Source organism: Lissotriton helveticus, chromosome 12, assembly GCF_964261635.1.
Source record: "Lissotriton helveticus chromosome 12, aLisHel1.1, whole genome shotgun sequence".
Lineage (NCBI taxonomy): Eukaryota > Metazoa > Chordata > Amphibia > Caudata > Salamandridae > Lissotriton > Lissotriton helveticus.
The window spans coordinates 802,109,054-802,130,840 of NC_136073.1; the positions used below are offsets into that span (position 1 = coordinate 802,109,054).

The 21,787-nt window shown below is 47.3% G+C and overlaps 1 protein-coding gene across 1 annotated transcript in view; it reads right to left on the minus strand.

Annotated features, from left to right (window-relative positions):
• The window catches only part of ARNT (aryl hydrocarbon receptor nuclear translocator), a 222,103-nt gene that overhangs the window by 118,061 nt on the left and 82,255 nt on the right, over positions 1-21,787 (minus strand). The window contains exon 8 of the mRNA XM_078670040.1: positions 9,860-9,925. Within this exon, the coding sequence (XP_078526166.1) occupies positions 9,860-9,925 (66 nt within the window). The remainder of the gene's footprint in view (positions 1-9,859; positions 9,926-21,787) is intronic.

Genomic DNA, 21,787 nt, shown 5'->3' on the forward strand with positions numbered 1-21,787 from the left:
TACAGTGCCTTCCAAGCCAAATCGATCTTTGAGGGTGTTTAGAAGGGTGGGATGATGGACAGTATCAAATGCCGCCGAGAGGTCAAGGAGGATCAGTAGAGAGGATTCACCATTGTCAAGGGAGCGATGAATGTCATCTGTGATATTTAACATTGCAGTTTCTGTACTAAGTTCATCTATATAAGGTTCTAGACGGGCGGGAAACAATAGCCGGGTCATGAGTAAGTTACATAATTTTAAAACCCTCTCATGAAACGTGAATGGGCTGGGGGGAAAAAGGAAGCAGTCCCGGGTTTGTGAGTTTTTAAGGAATTCAGAAGCGCATCTTATAATGCTTCAGGAAACTCATCTAGAGGCTAATGCGTGTAGCGCACTTTTTGGGAAATTGAGGTGGGTGCAGGAAATTGTATGCTCTAGGCAAATGGGAACAACCAGGGGGGTTTCAATAATAATTCAGGCAAATAGCGGGATATGTCTGAAAAAATACGAAACGGACCAGACAGGGAGATGGTTGGTGGCAGCCATATCCATTTATAACATACGTATGCAGTATATTATGGCCCTAATGATGATAACCCTGGTCCGCTACTTAAGTTAGCGGCAGCTTTATTAGGGACTACGGCCCCAGTGATCCTGGGGGGTGATTGTAACTTGGTCTTTGATAAGATACTAGACAGAACCTCCAAAGCCAAGTATCACGCTCCCACTAAATCACTTTCTGCCTTAGGCTGTATGATGAAAGACTTCAACTTGTTAGACGTATGGAGGACTAAATACGGTTCTACCAGGGGGTTTACATTCTACAGCAAAAAGTATAAAAACACTATTCAAGGATAGACCACTTCTTAGTCGATCAACACCTTCTCTCAGATACTAGTTACCTTTCATTTATACCAGTCGGGATATCAGACCACGCAGTTTTGGAACTGGTTCTCCTATTAAGCTCGAGTCCCTTAAATACTAGATGACATTGGATAGGACATTGCTACTAAGTGATCAGGTAAAAAGAGAAGTAAGAGAAAAAACTATCGAATGCTTTGCAATTAATACAGGCTCCTCTACCCCTCAGGTCGTTTGGGAAACTTATAAGGCCTTTTTGAAAGGGGTTTTGAGCTCTCTAATGGCGTATAAAAGAAAGGCTATAAAAAATAAAAGGCAGGAAGATCTAGAGGCCATAACTAGAAAAGACTCTGAGCTACAAAGAGCCATCTCTTCAAACCCCGAGAGGATCCCAGTATTAGGGAAGGAGCTTTCAGATCTACAACTTCAACTCAAAATCAGCGACGAGAAAATCATAAAAGAAAAATGGGAGACCAGTAAATTAAAGAACTTTGAATATGGAGAAAAATGTGGGGCCCTCCTAGCATGGAAATCTAGAGAGGAAAGAAATAGGAACAACATTAAAGTTTTAATTCAGAGAGAGACGGGGGTCTCAATTGTGGAAGATGGAGGTATCAGAGAAGAAGCCAGGAGGTTTATGCAAAGTCTCTATACTGAGGACAAAAACCCAAAGCCAGAAGAGATAGAGACTTGGCTGTCCCAGAGAAATTTACCTCAAATTTCTGACCTAGATAGGAGGTATTTAGAAAGTGAGATCACGGAGGGAGAAGTATTAAATCAATTAAAGAAAATGAAGCGGGGTAAAGCCGCAGGTTCAGACGGGCTTCCGGTTGAGGTCTATTTAGACTATACAGAACAACTGCTGCCCGTCCTTACTACACTTTTCAACTGCTTACTAACCCAGGGTCACAATATTCCCCCTACATGGGCTGAAGCTACAATAACGCTTATCGCAAAACCCAATAAAGACCTTAAGAAAATAGAATCCTACAGGCCAATTTCCCTTCTGAATTCAGATATGAAGTTATACTCCGGGATATTAGCTACTAGACTTGCTAAAATAATAAAATCTATAATTCATTCCGATCAAAGGGGTTTTATCCCGGGGAGACAACTGAATGAATTAACCTTTCAAGTGATAGGAGCCATAGATTACGCTGAAGATAAAGGCCTCCCGTTAGCCTTGGTAACGATAGACACGGCCAAGGCTTTCGATCAGGTCAATTGGAAATATCTTTGAGCCACAATGGTAGCGTTTGGGTTCCCCCCAGTTTTTATAGAGGGTACCAAATCATTGTATCAAAACCCATCAGCAAAAGTATTGGTTAATGGGGCTCTGATTGGTTTAGTATATCCAGAGGAACCCCGGCAGGGCTGCCCCCTGTCTCCCCTTTTGTTTGACATTTATATGGAGCCTTTTGTTTGTGGTATTAGAGAAGATAATGTAATTCAACCCTTTAGAATGGCAAACATGGAGCTAAAAACTGCTCTATACGCAGACGACCTTCTTTTATACACTTCTAATCACATAGATGCTATACCTAGGCTATTTAACTTAGCCGAGGAATTTGGAGGGCTGTCAGGTTACCAGATCAACAGGGAGAAGACAGATAATGGGGTGGAATAATAATACTCCTATACAGGGGATAAAACAAAAAATGCGATATCTAGGAATTTATTTAACTCCAGAATTAAAGAACATCCCGAAAATCAGCTGGCAGATTGTTGTAAAAGACATCATTAAAACATTAACAAGATGGGGTAGTCTACCATTAAATATATATGGACGAATTAACCTCATTAAAATGTCTATACTCCCTAAGCTGACCTTTCTATACAATTCCATCCCTCTATCTTTCCCGTTGAAAGAAATCACGAACCTTCAGGGCAAGATCGGCTCTTTTATCTGGACCTGTAAATCTCCCAGGATAGCCTGGAAAAAATTAAGGAGGGGTCTAAAAATTGCGGGTCTGGCCTTACCAGACTTATTACTTTATTGCCATGCCTTTCACTTTAAAAACTTCAGGCTACTCGCTAACATATTAGATTCATCTTCACAGGGCCGTTTATTCCAGGCTTTATTATATGATTTACCAAATGGCCAAGAGTTCTTTTTATTTAAGTTTGGCGACCAGAAATTTTTAAGAAAGTCCGTCTTAAGATCTTGCAGACTGCACTCAGGAATTGGGGGTTTATACGGAAGGCATTGGGAATTCCTTATTACCACACATATACTCCAATTTGGGATTCCCCGGGCACACCCGCATGTCTCCAGGACCAGCTTTCTCTGCCGCTGAGAACAGCTGGAGTACAGAAATGGGGGGACTTATGGGTGGACTCAGGCCTTATGGATTGGAACTCCCTGATGTTACTTACAAACGGGTCACTGACAAGATTTAAATTTTATCAACTATCTGCATGGTGGTCAAGCCAGACATTACAGCGGGAAAAAGATACTGGAATCTCGATGCAATTGGTGGGGGAGGGGGGCTGGAATCGAGAAGTATCATTTTGGTATAAATCGCTTACAGAGGCAAAAGATAATCTAGATCTTGAACTGATCAGCCTCTGGGGTAACACCATAGCTGAATACCCTGAAGAGTTCAGTAAAATTTGGTCAGATTCTTTCTTTTTATCTCAGAGATTAATCAAACCAGCTAATTTGAGGCGGAACCATTTGTATACAGCCTATCGGGTGTATTGGACCCCGGCTAAATTGCATAAGATAACGCAGGAGAACTACCACTGCCCCCGTTGTAAACTTACAGCAGCAGATGACATGCACATATTTTTGGAATGCCCCGAGATTCAGGAGTACTGGAGGGCGATAGTTGGCTTCTTGGGTGAGGTCTTATCTACAACTATTTCCTGTACCCCTAGGCTAGTATTTTTCGGTCTACCCTGTGAGTATAATATCAACAACTTTTTCTCACAGTTTGTTTTCTACGTGGTAGTTATAGCCAGGAGGGAGATATGTAAAGAGTGGAAGTCAGTGGCCCCTCCTAGATTTGCAGATTGCTTAAAAAGTATTATGGAAGTCTGCAAGATGGACATGGTTGGTCGAGCTGAAAGCTCTGAGAATGTATGGTCAAAACTGGAGGCCTGGTCGAATAAGTAAACGGTCCTATGATTATGCCAGAGGTTTGTGTCGGTCCTGTCCTCCCCTAGTCTGAGGCACTCCATCATAAGGCAGGGGAGTTGGATAAGGAAACAACCCACCTCTGGGAGATCTCTGTTAGCCATATATTGACCCCGGGCGGTTTCAGGAATGTCAGTATGGAAGGCGACAGAGAGACCCATCTAGAGCATATAACATCTGGTGGCATATATGAGGACAAAAAAAAAGAATTAAAAAAAGAAGAAAAACAAGATTCATGGGTCCACCATTTGAACCATTACACAATTGTCCTTTACAGCACCTTTCATGAAAGGTTGCCTTCCTCATTGCAATCAATTCAATAAGGAGAGGTGGTGCGCTTCAGGCATTAACCTTAGAAGAACCCTGCTTTCAGCTTCATAATCATAAAGATAAGGTAGTTCTTCGCATCAACCCAACATTCATCCCTAAAGTAGTTTCTGCTTTTAATCTTAATCAATCATTTGAGTTAACAGTGTTCTTCCCTCAACCGGATTCTGTAGCAGAACGAGCTCTTCACACACTTTGTCAGAAGAACGTTATTGTATTATATCGAAAGGACAAAAGATTTTCGTAAAATGAAGCAACTGTTTGTCACATCTGCACCACCTCACAGGGGCAATCCTATCTCTAAATCTGGCATTTCAAGATGAAATGTTAAATGCATTCAAATTTGCTATATAAAAGCTAAAATAACTTCATACCCCCTAAAGCGCATTCTACTCGCAAAATAGGGGCATCAATGGCCTTTTTGGGTAACATTCCTATAGCTGGCATATGTAAGGCAGCAACATGGCCTACACCACACACATTTCGCAAACACTACTGTGTGGATGTATTAGCACGCCAACAAGACAGTTTTAGGGCAAGCAGTGCTAAAGACACTTTCGGACAACTGCAACATCAACTGGTTAGCCCCCGCATTTGGAGAATATTGCTCTATAGTCTATGCAAAGCATGTGCATCTACAGCACACATGCCTCAAACGGATTATGTTACTTACACCCAGTAAGCATCTGTTCTTGGCATGTAGAGCTGTAGATTCAAATGTGCCCTGTCACCTTTAGTTGTTCCAGTTCTCCTTATTCACATTATTTACGCACGGACATCTCTTTACTACACCCACTTAATCCATTCTCACCCTCTTGCAGGAAAACAATCTAACAACGGAGTCGATGCCCATGCACACTTTCACTGAAAGGAGGAGTCACCTTACATCATGATTGGAAAGACTTCTTCGAAGAAAAACAACTTGTTAACATCCGGACCCAACACTAGATGTCAGGAGTATGCAGAGCTTGTGAATCTACAGCTCTACATGCCAAGAACAGATGCTTACTGGGTAAGTAACAATACCTACCAATTTCTGCCATACAATTGTGGAAATTGGCACCAACTGGATTTTTAGGGGAGGACATTGCAACGATAATTTGGGTATTGTCGGCATATGAAGTAAGAACCAGCCCACATGATCTTAGGAGTGTGACCAAAGGTTTACCATAGACATTGAACAAGGTTGGGCTGAGTGCAGATCCCTGTGGGACCACACATGGCAGACTAAAAGGTTTTGACAAAAGAAAGGATCCATGGCCACCAATTGTTTCCTATCAGAAAGGAAGGATTAAAAATTATTCAAGGCTGCCCCCTCAAGCTGGTCGACCATTATCTTGTGGTCGACTGAATCCTTAAACGTGGGTTAAAAGTCAAAACTAAGAGTCAATCTTTACCAATTCAGCTACAGATGAAAGAAGTTTCGTGAACTTTTTGGAGACCTGTTGCGCCTCGCCCCCTCTTTACTTTATTGCTCATTAGCAGAACGCTTCTGAATACACCTAACCCCACTTGACTGAGCCCATCCAAACCCAGAACGGCTTTCAGGTACCGGTACACATGTTTGACTTTTCACGCAGTTGTAGGACATGTTTGTAGCCCCGCAGCAGCTGGCATAGCCCCGCAGCGGCTGGCATGCCCCGGCAGCGCTGCCCTTATCGCCGCCCTGCACGCGCTGGCAGGCTGCAGACACCGCATCTCGAGCACCCACACACGCCATGCAGTGCCCGCGCGCCGATGCAATTACAGGCCAGATAGCAATCCTGCTGTCAGGCCCGGGCCTCAGCAGCAACGCGGATGGCAGCTCTCCCTGGGCATGCCCCCTCCCATCCCTCCTGGGCCACACTAGTCATGAGGGCCAGCTACGTGTGTTTGCTGGATGCAACATCTCCCTACAGGGCAATGCAGCGTCTTTGCAATTATTATCCTCCGAAGCCCCAAGTTGTTGCTGTGGTAATGTCCCACGTGAGTGCCAGCTGAGGGAGGCAGGCACGCCAATGAGTCTTCCTGAAAATGGAATACAAACCAAGCTGCAACGTGAAACTCCTTTCCATAGCGTTCAGTTTCGTACAGAGGTTAATTAATACATCACTCGTTTTTGCGTACAAAAATATTTAAATATGGAATAAACACAGCGGGAACCAGCGCAGCGCCCCGGAGCAGCTGAGGCCAGGCTAGGACATCCGTAACTCGTAAACATACACACCCTCTATAGATACGAAATTCAGTCACAACAGCCGGCAAGCAAACAATCCAGTCCGGACGAAAAGGAGACAGGGCGTAAACAAAAAAAGCCTCAGTTTCAATCGGAGGCCACCGTTTTACATAAACGGGGATGCAAGCCAATGAAAATGAGGGGCAGGGCTTCAAGTCCCCTTCTCAAATCTCCTCGATCACAATAGAAAATTGGCTGACCAAAAGTGCCACCAACGAGCAATGTTTGCAGGGCACTCAAAAGGTAATCAACCTTCTACACAAATTAGGCTTCACATTCAATACTGTAAATCTCACCTGCAACCCTTGCAAATGCAGCTGTTCTTAGGCACAATATTAAACTCTGTTACAGCCAAGGCCTATCTCAGGCTAGAAAGGGTGCAAAAGTTTCTTAGCATTGTCTCTCTTTCATCCACATCATGTCACAGTCAAAACAGTCATGTGTTTTCTCGGAATGATGGCGTCATACAACTTCATAGTGCCACACGCAAGACTGCGCCCCCTTCAACGCACTCTTCAATCATAACGATCTCAAGCAGAGGGACAGCTACAAGATCTAGTGTTGTAAGGGCCTGTGAGCTATTGCTCTCTGCAGTGGTGAAATAGCAACAACCTGTTGAAGGGTCGCCCTTCAAAGCTCCAGTTCCACAATCCCTAAAGGGCTGGAGGCACATATGCAGGACCTCACAGTACATGGCTTCTGAACGCCAACTCAAACACTCACATCAATCATCTAGAGCTTCTTGCACTTCAATTGGCTCTGAAAGCATTTCAGCAACATCTTCATTACAAAGTAGTACTGATCCGTACCAACATGACCGCAATGTATTATATTCAAAAACAGGGGGGGCACACACTCAATACAGCTCTCACACATGGAGCAGATATGGCACTAGGCCATACATTACAAAATCCACCTTCCAGCAGAGGTGGACAACGACTTTGCAGATAAGCTCAGCAGAATTAGTCAGAGAGTACACCAGTGGGAGATCGACAACACTCGTCAACCCCTATTTTCATCGGAGAGGAACCCCAGAGTTAGACCACTACAGAATACAAAATGCCAAAGCTTTGCCTACAGGTTTCCTCACCCACAATACAAAGGCAATGCACCCTATGGATCAGATGGTCAGGGATATTTGCGTATGCTTTTCCCTCTCTCCAACTCATTCCTTACGTGGTTCTAAAGCCAACACAAATTTCCCTCACACTAATCCTAATAGACCCAACATGGGCATGACAAGCATAGTTAACAACCCTGCTACAACTGTCGGTCATGCCGCACGAGAAACTGCCTCTCTGGCCACATCTAATAACTTATAAACAGGGAAAGGTTATACATCCAAATCCAAAACAGCTCAATCTGGCGATTTGGCTCCTGAGGTCTTAGAATTTGGACACCTCAGTCTACCACAAGAATGCATTAACATTCTAGAACAAGTTCGCAGGCCAACCATACGAGCCTGTTATGCTGCTAAATGGAAGAGATTTGTCCATCACTGTGTATTCATACAAATCCAACCACTCTTACTAACAGTGCAATATTTTGTTTATCTATTTCATTTACATCAAGCAGGCCTTACATACACCTCTATAAGACTACACGTAGCAGCTCTTGTGGCTTACATGAAAAACAGTCAACATATGTTGCTCTTTAAAATTCCAGTAATCAAAGCATTTATGGAAGTACTAAAAAGTCACTCCGCCTTTTATTCCACCAGCATCAGTTTGGAACCTAAATATTGTTCTCAATAGACTCATAGGACCACCTTTTGAAACACTGCATTCATGTGATTTCCAGTTCCTCACATGGAAAGTAGCATTCTTAGCACCTTTCAAAACTCTCATGCAAACTTAAAGCGCTCACTTTAGAAAAACTTTCTTCCAAAACTATCCAAATAAAAAACTTCCTTAATAAGTTTCTGCACTCCATGTGAATCAAATAATTGAACTACCAGTATTCTTTCCTAAGCCGAAAGAGATCTACACACTCTCTATGTTAAAATAGCATTAATGTATTGCACCAAGAGGACTAAACCTTTTTGTAAAAAACAACCTTTTGTTGTGTTTTCAAACCTCCAAAAAGGTTCCCCTATATCCAAAGCTGGAATCACAAGATGGCTAGTAATATGTATTTAAACTTGCTATCACAAAGCAAGGCTACCACTACCTGTAACACCACAAACTCACTCCACGTGCAAAAAAGGAGCCTCAATGGCTTCTCTAGGAAACATCTCATTAGTGGATATCTGTAGAGCAGCAACATGGAATAACCCTCATACATTCACAAAACACTACTGTGTTCATATCTTAGCTAATCAACAAGCTAGAGTGGGTCAAGCTGTATTACAAACACGTTTTCAAACACCTACATCAATTACGAATTAACCACCACTTTTGGGGAGTACCGCTTCACATTCTATGCTAAGCATATTTATCTACGGCCAGCACATGCTACAAATGGAATATATTACTTACCCTGTTAGCATCTATTGATAACGTGTAGTGCCGTAGAGTCATATACAACCACCCTCATCTCCGGAAGCTACTGGCTGAAGTATTCACTTTTCTACTAAAACATTAAACTTTATCTTAACTTTACTCGCATGATCATCCTTTTCTGTCACTGTACTGCTACTATCCCAAGCTCACCCGATGAGCACAGCCCCAATCTAACAAAGAAGCCAAGGAACATGCGCAGTACAGACTATAGGAGGAGTCACATTACATCAGGATTCAAAGAACTTCTACAAAGCAAAACAACTTGCAAATGTCAGAGCCCAACTCTAGATGGCAGGAGTATGCTAAGCATATGAATCTACGGCACTACACGCTACAAATAGATGCTTACAGTGTAAGTAACATTCCTTCACTACCATTTTACAAACATTTTCCCTGTACTCCAAATCTATAAAAGTCTCCTCCCCTGAATAAAACCGAATGATTTGCAAGAACTACATATTAAACCTCTCAGGCCTTTTTCTGTTCTTTTTGTTCTATTGATTTAAATACTAGGCTTCAAGGGATTCCTTCTTTTTAATGTGCGAGGCGATGGGGCAAAACCGTATTTCTCATGAACGGGATAGTATTAGGCTTTTTGAACCTTGAAAATTCTCAACTGGTCTCCGAAAGACAAAGATCTGAACTTTTTACATGGGTAATTGTTTCGTCAAACTATTATCAGGTGACACTGTATTTAGGGTTTCCATCATTTTGAGGGTGGTTTTCAAATCCATATGACCCTCACAGATACAGTGTCACCCATTCTTGGACTGCATTCACCTCTAGTGATACTCCTAGAAACCATATGCATACGATCAATGAAAGGAAATAGGTTACCTGCATCGGTTCCTCATGTAGCTGAGTCTGTTCATGGAGGCAGGATCCACAGTAGCACTGCCACACCTGTGTAGGAAGGGAAAACATACATTTTGAACATCCACTAGGATTTACAGTTACATTTATTAAGAGCATATCAGAGTGAAGTTAATGTAGAGAGGGCAGGCTGGCAAAATGGCAGGGCAGGTCTCCAACCATTACTGTAATGAGCACTACTTTTGATGAATGAAAATAATCCTAAAATACTGTCAAGTATATGAATTACATAAGGCAAAATAAATGAAGGCCAAGAAAACTAAACCCTGCAGATGTGCTGCAGTGAGCACACAGCTTTACTGGCACAAGATCTGCATCGAGAAAAGGTCACATGTTGGGTCCCCAGATGTGTTTTGTCCTTTTACTCTGATTTGTGAGAGGGGAGTGTCCCACTGGGTTTTTCATGGTCATGCAATATAATATGGAATGACATTGCTCTCATTTTGAGAGCCAAGTATATAAAAGTACATTGATTGAAGCACTCAAACTAGCCTTACCAATGGACAAGAAATAAAATATCACAGGTACCATGTTTAGATGCACAACCAAGTCACTAACACCATTCTTCCCTGTGAGAAAGTGGCTCTATATATACAGGACAATAAGGCAGTACAGTGTGTATAGAGTCCACAAACCCCTAAGGTATAACAGAGGTTAAAGTCAGAACTGACCTTACTCTCCAAAGTGGTAGCTTGGTCGAGCAGTAAGGCAGTACCAGAGGACAGTGTAAAGCATTTGTTGTACACACTCAGTCAGCAAAAGGTTTCACACACTCAAGAACTGAACTCCAGGCCAATTGTTATTATATCCTCAGATATAGTGGTTTTATTTTTAGAACCAACAGTTATAAAAATATACTTTGAGATACGAGTACTCTCATGTAAATACTTTGCAGAGGAGCAATACGTTTGTACACACAATAACTACGGGATAGCTAATAAGCAATACAGTTCTGAAACACACTCTAGCATTGAGCTCAATGGGATTTTCATAGGAAAGTACAGTTGATTACTTTATGGATTACTTTGGTAGTTCCAGGACTAGATCTTAGATTCAGTCCTGGGGTCTAAGCTGAAACCAGATTAGCAAAAACGTTTTAGTTACTGTGATGAATTTTCCTGAATATAAAGCGGTTTTAAAAGTTCACACTTGGAACCTTTTCAAGATGATTCAGACAATGTTATCCAATGGGAGGAAATTCAGGTTACAGGTAAAGTATGATCGTGTTACTTTTGTAACCCAGCACTAGTCTCCTAGGGCCAGCACTGGGGGCTTAACTCAAAACAGGTAGGTAATTGCGTTTCAGTATTTCGTACGATTTTTAAAGAATATTTGCAGTTTGACACTTTGAAGAAATTTCATAGAAAAGCAGACAATGGGTTCCTATGGAGAAAATACAGGTGACTAGTAAACCCGCTAGGGATTACTTTTGCGGTTCAGTACTGGGCTGAAAGGTACAGTACTGGCTTCTCCCCTAGTCACAGGTGAGTATTTTCGAATTCGGATTTTGGCTGATTTTATAGGAATATTTTCAGTTTTCAAAACTTCACACTTAGGAAATTTTCGAGTCAAAATGGGTCAATGTTATCCAATGGCACGTAAGTGAATTACCGGTTTCCAGGTGAGTACTTGGTTGGTGAAGTTAGGGTTCTGGGCTTAGACTCAAGGGTCCCCCAGGGTCAGTTGAGTACAGTTAGTTCAGTCCCAGCGGCACAGGGGCGGCCGGGTGCAGAGGTAGGTAGGCCCAATGTTATCCAATGAGGGAAAGGGGGGCCTTCGGGTGGTGGCTGCTGGCTAGCAGGCCACGTGGCTCTGGGAGCTGGGCTCCTGGTCACTTGCTCTGGGCAAGGTGGGAAGTAGGATAGGGCAAAGAGGTCACAGCCAGCAGCACTCGGGCGGCTGGGTGCAGGGTGCTTTTGAGCCGTCGGGCGCTCAATGTTATCCAATGAGGATCTTGAAAAAGGAACAAAGCTGCAGGCTCAGGGACGATGACTCCCCAGGGGCGACCAGCACTTCGAGAGGTAAGTTGGGATGATGGAGCACAGGTAGGTACCCCAAAGGGAGGCACAGGGGGCCGCGGGGCGCCGGGTGCAGGGGTGTCTTTGGGGGTCGGAACAGCTTACCCTCGGCTGGTCGTGGTTGGGGGGGGCCCTGGTTCTGAGTCTGCAGGCGTCGGCTGGTTATAGGAGGGTCTTTGGGCACAGGACTTCAGGTCCCAGTCGCCGGGGGGACGTCCTCGTGGTCTTGGTTCGGGTTGGCCCGGCCCGGGCTCGGCTGGTGCAGAGTGGGCTGGTCCGGAACTTCCTGGTGAGCACCAGGTGGGGTGTTGCAGCAGAGCCTCTGCTGATGGGAGTCCCAATCTTCGAAAGGGTCAAGGCAGGCAGGTCCTCTGGGTGTCCCAAGGTTGCTGTCGGCGGAGGCCGCCGGGAGTAGGCAGGAGCAGGTTCCAGGATCAACAGGCCGGTAGGGCTGGGGTCGAGTCAGTAGTTGTTGTCCTGTTAGCAGCTGCGCGGCGGGTCTTCTTCTTCTTGATCTTCTTTCTTCTTTTGATATCGGGATCTCAGGAAGGAAGGTTCTGGGAGCCCCTAAATACTAAATTTAGAGGCATTACACGTAGGGCAAGGGCAGGGACCAATGGGTCCCTGTCCTGGGGTGAGTACACCCCCTAGTCTGCTCCTCTCCTGTGGGAGGGGGGCAGGTGCCCAGCTGGGATTGGGCAGGACTCCCCATCTACAAGATGGCCCGAGCCCGGGGTCGTGCTTCACCTCGCCTCCTCCACCTGAGGGGTGGAGTTGGCACAGGTTGGCACAACCCCCTTCCTGACGTAGTTTTTCCCGCCAGAGTGGGGGTAGGACTGGTGGGGGTCTGGTTGCGGGTACAGCAAATGGTCTAGAGAAGCTCTCAGAGGCGGTATGCCTTAGAAGCTTCCCCCTGTCCATCCTGGGGGAGGAGACATATCACTCGCCCAGGATGTGCTTTGTTGCAGACCAAGGAGAGCGGAGGGCTCTCCACCCAGGGGTCCAGCAACATGTCTGCTGTGTGGCAGCCTCTGCAGCCACTCAGCCCAGACGTGGATTGTAGGTTTGGGTTTTGGAGGGCATCTCTGAGATGCCCTCTCGTGCATGTTACATTAAATCCCATACTGGCATCAGTGCGGGTTTAATGTGCTGAGAAGTTTGATACCAAACTTTTCAGTCTTCAGTGTAGCCATTATGGTGCTGTGGAGTACGTAATGACAACCTCCCAGCACCATCTACTCTTAAATGGCATCACTGCACTTACAGTGACCAGGAATAGCCCTGGGTACTGTAGGGGCACAGGGCTCATGCACCTGTGGCATAGGGCACCCAGCTAGAGGGGTGACTGAGGTATGCCAGGGCAGTCTATTCTGTGGGCATGGCACACAGGGATGTGTGCCATGTCGACTCTTGTTTTAGTTCTGTACTTAGGCACTCAGCCTGCAAAGGCAGTGTGTGGGTGCCAGGGTACAGGGCCCCTGAGGGTGGCACAATCAGTGCTGCAGCCCTCAGGGGTCTTCTCTGGTCACCATGCCCTGGGTACCTAATGAACCATTTACTAGGGGCTGACAGGGGGCCAGAGATGCCAATTGGATATTTTGTTTCAGCATAATTTTTAGGGAAGGAACACAGGCCCTGGGTACCTGATTTGGCAGGGACCCAGGGCACACTCAGTCAAAGCACATCAGCAGTTCAGAAAAAAAGTGGGGGCATACCAAGGTAAAAAAGATGGCACTTTCTCACATTCCCTTTAACCTTCTCCACCACTGGACCTCCCTAAAAAAATGTTTTGCAATTATTTTTTTCTCAGTTTTCCAGACAGTTACAGAACTAACAAAAACCATCATGGGCAATGCTCAAAAGTTTCACCTTCCTGCCAATGGGAAAAACTATAAAGAGGAAAACAAATGCTATCCCACAAAAGTACATTTTATTGAAAAGACGTGAGATGGGGGAGAAGCAGGATTGGGCAGGAGTGAGGAGTGGGCAAGACAGCAACACAGATTGGGCTGGAGTGAGGAATATAGATTAAAAATGAAAATCCACGAGTGGGTGGGGAAGCAATGGATACTCCTGGGTGTGGTGAGACAGAGCGTTTGGTGGAGCGGGGGGGGGGGGGGGGGGTATGGCTCTCCTCGTGTGCTGCTATCCACTATTCAGATACTCGCACTCATGGAGTGCAGAAGGAAAACTAAGAAAGCAGTTCTCTGAAAAGCAGTGGAAGGCTACACATCATCCAATCAAAAAGATAAGGCAGCTATTCTTTAGAGACAAGAAAAAACACAAGAGAAAGGAAATCCATTAAATAAGCAAGGATATGAGATTGACAAGCAAGCCATTGGATGGTAGTCAGTGGGTTGGTTCCATGCCCTTTGTAAGGTTTTGGTATGGTCCACAAGAGATCTTTTGTAGACAAGATAGGAAACTAGGTTGTTGTTGCAGTTGTCCACCCACTTTTTGCAGTTTGTAGCTGCTAGATGCTGATTTTCGACTCGGGCAGTGCACTGTGGCTAGCTAACAGACCTCAGTGCCAGTGCACATTCCTTAAAAAAAAAAAAAGTGCCGTCTGATTGTTTACAATTGGCCAAGGACTATCGTACCCTTGTTAAGTCCCTAGTAAATGGTACCCATGGGTACCTAGTATAGGAGTTCTAAAGAGGGTCCCTGTGGGCTGTATCATATCTTATGCCACCCGAAGGGACACACACACAAATTCGACACAGCCAGCCATTGCAGGCTGAGTGACGTGGGGCAAACCATGTTTGAAAACATGACATGGCACATTCTGTGTGTCATGCCAAAGACACTGCATGGGCTATAATCACCCCTACAGCAGGCCTTGGAGCCTCCTGTATAGCACATGTGAGGACATACCTGCATGAACAGATATGCCCCTATAGCTCCATTGTTGGGTATTACAAGCGAGCAAGGAAGCCATCTTAACCGCATGCGCGCTAGCGGTTTTCCCGCTGCGCGCTGCGATTTTAAAAAACCCGCGTTACATGACTAGCTCAGCTCGTCATCAGCGTAGGGCACGTTACGCTCATGACGAGCTGAGCTCGTCATGAGCGCCGAAGGGGTTAAGGTATGTACTCAGCACTGGTAAAAACGAGTTCCTCAGCTACATAATGGCCTTACTGAAACCTATGGTGTTTGGTTTCAAACGCCTCATATAAATAAACCTACACCGATTCCATTGAAGGATTTAGTAATACTAGCACACAGAGGGTACCTTCGAGGTACCCCTTAACCCAGTGAGTCCTCTGGTGTGCTGGTTGACTGTTCTTGTCCAGGCTGCCACCAAAGAACAGTTTCTGACCCCCTAGAATGTGAGAGCCCACTCAAAGAGGTCAGAAACAATGCCTGCTCTGGCAAGAGGTGTTTACAACTCCTCCAGCAAGATGGCTACAGAATTAGCATGTCAAAGTAAGGAGCTTCAAAGTTCACATTGCCTTTGATATGCAAGCCTGGCTTTCACCAGACCAGGGCGATGCCACCACCTGCCAAGGGGCACCAGGACAGGTGGGAAATTAGCTATTCAAGGAGGCGTGGTGCAACTCTAGGCTAGTCACTCTTCTAGGGTGGGCAGCCTGAAGTGAAAACGAAAGAGAATTCCACCATCAGGGTTGTGATGGAATTAGGAACTCTGGGACAGGAGGATGCCCACTCCCCACAGGAAGTGCTCCTCTAGGGGGTGTAGTGACCCCAGGACAAATAGAACATTGGCTACTACCCTTCACTCGCCGTAACACCCCCTAAATTTAGTATTTAGGTGCCCCCTGACACCAATAACACCGATTTGTCTGAAGAAAGAAGGACAAAGAAGAGCCCACAGTGCTAGAACTGTGGAGCAGAAACTGACTTGTTGCCAACGCTGCCAGCCTGCCTGCTGTACCCAAAAACTGCACAAACACGGCTCGCCCAGAAAGCGTGTTCACTCCAAAAGCTGTGGAATAGTGACCAACAACTTCATCTGGCCAGCAACATCTCGCGTGGAGCAGTGGAGATGCTTTCTTGCACGTTTGCAAACACCAAAGAACCAACACGAGAGCCTCTGCCACCGCAAAGCTGCCACACCAAACAGCACTGCACACGAGCCCCCCCAGCCAGAGTTGCCGTGAACCGACAGGGCCCCGGAGGCAAAGACCCAAGAGTTGCCCCCCCCCCCCCTTTGGGCTCCACTGGACTGGCCACCCCAGTTCCCTTCCATAGCCTGTTACCAGACAGCAGGAATCACGAGAGTCTTGGTCCGCGAAAACCCAACACTATGAAGCTCCACTGAACATGAACCTCACAGCCTGGAGAGAAATGGACCAACAATGGCAATGGGGTCCCTGAGACCCTCAAGAGCTGATCCACCTATGGGTTTGGCTGGACTTTTCCCCCAGTCCCCACCTGCTGCCTGTTTTTGCAGGCCCCCCTACAAACATGAGTGCATCCCATAGTGCGACCTCACCAGAGAAACCAACACTGCAGATGAGTCAACCAGCCTGAGTTCCAGCAGTGTCCCTACGTGCTCGTACATCTCAAGATCGAAGGTCCCTAGTGGGTTCGCCTGGACTGGTCTCCCAGTTCCTGCTTGCAGCCTCTTTGTGACCAGACCGTCTCCAATTGATTTTAACAGGGCATCCAACGCTGAATTGCACTCTGCACCTAAAGCTGCCTGAGGTGACCTGTTGGTGCTGCTTTGGACCTTGCCCCATACTTACCTTACGTCCTGAAGAACAGTCCTTTAAGTTGCTGTGTGCAGGGTACAAATACATTATTGGGCACCCAATGCTTTTAAATGTAGAACTTGCCTCAGATAAAAAGGCTGCAAGCGTTGCACTGGAGGCTGCAGGAAGGAGACCAGTGGCAGCAGAGATGTAGGGGTCATAGGGGCACAGTCGGTTCAGCTCACCAAGGACCAGGGGGCTTTGGGTGCAGGGGTGTCCTTAGACATCAGATTCTTATCAGAGCTGGTCACAGTCAGGGGGAGCCTCTAGATTCAGGTTGCAGGCATCGTCATGGAGTCCAGGAGGGGTCAGCCAATGCTGAGCTTGCGGTCAGGATCGTTGGGGAACCAGTTTTGGATCGGTGGGCCACCTGGACCCAGGCCGGAGGCGTCAGGTGCAGAGTGGGCAGTCCTTTGTTTAGGCTTTTTGGGGACAGATCCGCTTTCCTCTGGAGTCTCTGGTCTTTGTCGAAGGGCAGGCAGTCTTCCTCGGCTTCTGGATGTCACTGGCTGCAGGACACGCTTCGCCTTCTTTTGCAGGGTATTTGAAGCTGGAGACAGGCCGGTAGGGCTGGGCCAAGTCAGTAGTTGTCTTCAGATTTCGCTGCACCGTGTCTTCTTCACCCTTCTTCTTAGGTCGTTAGGAATTGGTTTCCAGGTCTGGGGGAGCCACAAAAATGGAATATGCTACTTACCAGTATGCATCTGTTCTTGGCATGTAGGGCTGCTAACATTCATATCTTTTGCATTAGATCGCCGCCTAGTGTTGGGTCCGGATGATCGCACATTGTTGTCCTGGAAGAGTCTTCGAAGTATCGTGAGATAGGTGGCTCCTCCCCTGGACAACAGTGCGCATGGGCATCGGCTCCATCCCCAGATTGTTTTTTTCCGCCATTGGGTTCGGATGCGGTCTCGACGTCTCTCTGTCGGAACCGAGAAAACTAGCTTTTTACGGCCAAAAGGCCTTACATTCTTTGCGTCGGTATTGTTTGCTTACGGTCTCGAGTTCTTCCGTCTCTTTGAGTCGGAATCTACGGAGTCGTATCACTCTTCAGACATCGAGGCCTTCTCATCGCAACACGACCGCAACTTTTTGCCATGGAGCGGAGCCCGTTTAAATACTGTCCCGTCTGTGGGTCAAAATACCCACATATCGATGTGCACCCGGTCTGTAACAAGTGCCTCTCGCCGGACCACAACGAGGACAACTGCATGGCCTGCTCAAGATTCAGGTCAAAAAAGACACTCAAACTTCGGCGGGCGGTGCCCCTGGAGGCCAGACAAGCGGCCCCGGCTCCAGAAAACATCTTCGGCGACCAAGAAGAGGAAGGCCAGAGCCATCATCTTCAAATCTCACCGCCCGCGACGGACATCGAGGCGGATCCGGAAGACGACGACGGAGTCGTGGGTCAAGGCCTTGAATACGTCGACGAGGTAGGGGACGTCGAAGAAGTTTATGGGGCCGCGGAAGATAGCTCAGGGGATGAGCTATGCCCCGAAGGTTACACGGATCAGGCTCGGGTCACGGGATTGCCAGTCGGCCTTACCCAAGACCCCGCAACGCAAGCCACGGCCCCGCCATCAGGCCCGGCCACGGACATACTTGCTGCGCAGCACGTATCGAAACCGAAACTGAAACAAGCGGTATCGACTACACCTAAAATGGCCGACCCGAAAGTGAAACCGAAACTTACGGACTCGAGCGTCCCTAAGATGGCGGCCGCTCCACCAAAACAACCTAAACCTGCTGCCTCATCGACTCCGTCGACCTCCGGTCCACAGAAGTCGAAGAAAACTGTCGATTCGACGGTGTTGAAACCGTCGGCGGAGGAGGTTTCCTCTAAGAAGGGAGTTCGGCACGGGTCGACAGGTGCGACGCCGTCTAAGCCCGCCAAAGCCAGCGACAAGACTCCGGTGCCGACTGGGACATCGTTAGTCGGACGTGTGGTGGAAACGGAGCCTGCAAAATCACACGGGTCGAAAGCTGGAAGCTCCACACATCGGTCAAAAGACTCTGTGTCCACGGCTGCAGCATCCACGTCTAAGACTCAAAAAGGCCAACAAGACGTCGGATCCGAAAGCAGGGTGAAGGCCTCCTCGTCGGCGCCGAGTGACGCTGTGGGTGAAGCGTCCCCCATCGTCTCTTCACTACAGAGAATTCGGGAGAAGGCCTCTGCAACGCCGGCTCCGACGCCATCGCACCAAAAGCCGATGGACTTGCCGGCAAAGCCTGCAGGCAAACTTCTCTTCCTTCTGCCGCCAAAGGAGGCACCGAAGGCTTTTACGACAAAATCGGCGCCAAAGACGTCGGAATCATCAACGTCGGGAGCACTTTCAGGTCGATTACTCGACTCAGAAGAAGATTCTGAGCGTTTTATCGACGCAGACACGGGCAAATTGACCCTTTACAAAAGAAAGATCACTTCACAGCCAGTGGACTCTTATGTCATCCCACTAAAGAAAAAACGGCTGGCTCAGGACGCTTCTGCCCTGATGGAACCTATACAGCCTCCTCCTAGAAGGAGCCCAACACCTTCCCCAGAACACTCAGAGGGTGAGGGAGATGGAGAAGATGACCAATACACTTTCCCCATCAATGACCCTGATGCACAGCAAGATTCCTATGATGACATAGGTGACCAAGACACCCAGAATGTGGGACAGGACCCACAGCCTTTCATTGCACGTGCATCCCCGACAGAAGATTCTGCAGGTTTTCATGCACTCATTGAAAGGGCAGCTGCTAATCATGATGTGGACATGCATGCTGACCCAGTTGAAGAAGACTTTCTCTTTGACACTTTTTCTGTCTCTGAAAGGACAGTAAAGACACTGCCTATGCTCAAAGGGGTCCTTAAACATGCTGCGGACATCTTTAAAGAACCTACCAGGGCGAGGGTGGTCAATCCACGCATCGAGAAGAAGTACAGACCAGCACCTGCAGACCCTGCATACATTCGGGGACAGTTGCCACTTGACTCCCTTGTGGTCGCAAATGCCCGTAAACGGGCGAACTCCCAAACGACGGGTGAAGCTCCTCCCCCGGACAAGGAGTCGAAAGTGCTGGAGGCAGGGGGCAAGAGGGTAGCTGCGCAGGCTGCCAATTTCTGGCGTATTGCAAATACACAAGCACTATTGGCACGTTATGATAGGGCGCACTACGACACCCTAGAGCAAGTTTTACAACACCTGCCTCCGCAGTTTCAAGAGCCTACCAAACTGCTTATAGAAGAGGGAAAACTAATCTCCAATGCAGCCATAAAGTGTGCACTTGATGCCGCAGACACAGCAGCTAGGGCTATTAACACTAGCGTTATGCTGAGACGACAAGCGTGGCTCCGCATATCAGGGTTTAAACCGGACATTCAGACAACCATACTCAATCAGCCCGTCAATCCTGATAGACTGTTTGGTCCTGATGTTGACACCACCCTCGAAAAGATTAAGAAAGACAACGAAACAGCTAAGTCTATGGGGGCCCTACAATCACAACAGTTCCGGGGCAACACTTTTCGTCGCTCAGGTGCACGTGGAGTCACCAGAGGACAGATGGGTCAACAGTCGCAGTTCTCTAGAGGTGGAGCACAGTCCTCGTACCCCAAGCAGAACAAAGGGGGTAATCGAGGAAACAACACCAGAGGACGTGGCAGAGGAAACAACAATTCCCGTTCCTCTGCCCCAAACAAACAGTGACTCTCTGTCACTGCCCCCCGACCATTTAACACCTGTCGGGGGGAGACTCCAGCAGTTCCTGCCAGTCTGGACAAACATCACCACAGACAGGTGGGTACGAAAACTTGTCCAGTACGGTTATTGTCTAGAGTTAAAGTCCACTCCACCCAACATTCCACCAAGGCAACGGCCTATGTCCGCAGAGCATTTGCACTTATTGCAGCAAGAAGTAGTGGTGATGCTGCAAAAAGGCGCAATCGAACTCGTGCCAGTGGAGGAGGAAGGCACAGGGGTATATTCCCTGTACTTCCTTATTCCAAAGAAGGACGGATCTCTCAGACCCATTCTGGATCTGCGTCCCCTCAACCTGTATATACTGTCAGAACATTTCCATATGCTAACACTCCAACAGATTCTTCCCTTGTTAAACCAAGGGGACTTCTTAGCAACCTTAGACCTCAAGGATGCTTATTTCCACATTCCACTACACCCGTCCCACAGAAAATACCTCAGGTTCACTATCCAAGGCAAGCATTATCAGTTCAAGGTCCTGCCCTTCGGAGTGACCACAGCCCCAAGAGTGTTTACCAAGTGTCTGGCGACTGTAGCGGCGCACCTCAGGAGGAAGAACATCCATGTCTACCCCTACCTAGACGACTGGCTCGTTCAAGCCAAGTCGGAACAACAGTGCGCCGCGGACATGTCGACTACCATTCACCTCCTTCACGACCTGGGCTTCTCGTTGAACTACCCAAAGTCGCACCTTCAGCCGGCACATGTCCGGCAGTTTCTAGGTGCGACAATCAATACCCTGACGGCCATGGCTCAGCCAAACCAAGTCAGGATAGACAGCATGCAGTCTCTAATCCAAAAGTTCAAACCACAACACTCGCTTCCAGCGAGAGTGTTCATGCAGTTGATTGGCATGATGGCCTCCTGCATCTTCATAGTCCCTCACGCACGTTTACATATGCGTCCGCTCCAGGAGTGCTTAGCAAAATCAGTGGACACAGGCTCAGGGACAATTAACAGACCTAGTGTTGGTTACCAGTCGGGCGTACAACTCTCTGCATTGGTGGAATCCACACAACCTTTGCAAGGGCCGACTGTTCCAGGAGCCAGTGCCACAGATTATCCTGACAACGGACGCGTCTCTCCAGGGATGGGGAGCTCATCTGCTCACTTACACGGTGCAGGGACTATGGACGACGCAGCGACAGAAGATGCACATCAACTATCTGGAACTGATGGCAATCTTCATGGCGCTCAAGTCCTTCAATGTACATCTGTGCAACAAGGTAGTGTTAGTCCGGACGGACAACATGACCGCGATGTACTACATTCAAAAGCAGGGGGGCACCCACTCGCCACAGCTGTCTCATCTGGCTCAGAGCATGTGGAAGTGGGCCATTCAGAGGAACATTTTCCTCATGGCAGAACACCTCCCGGGCAAGGACAATCAGATGGCGGATCTGCTCAGCAGATACA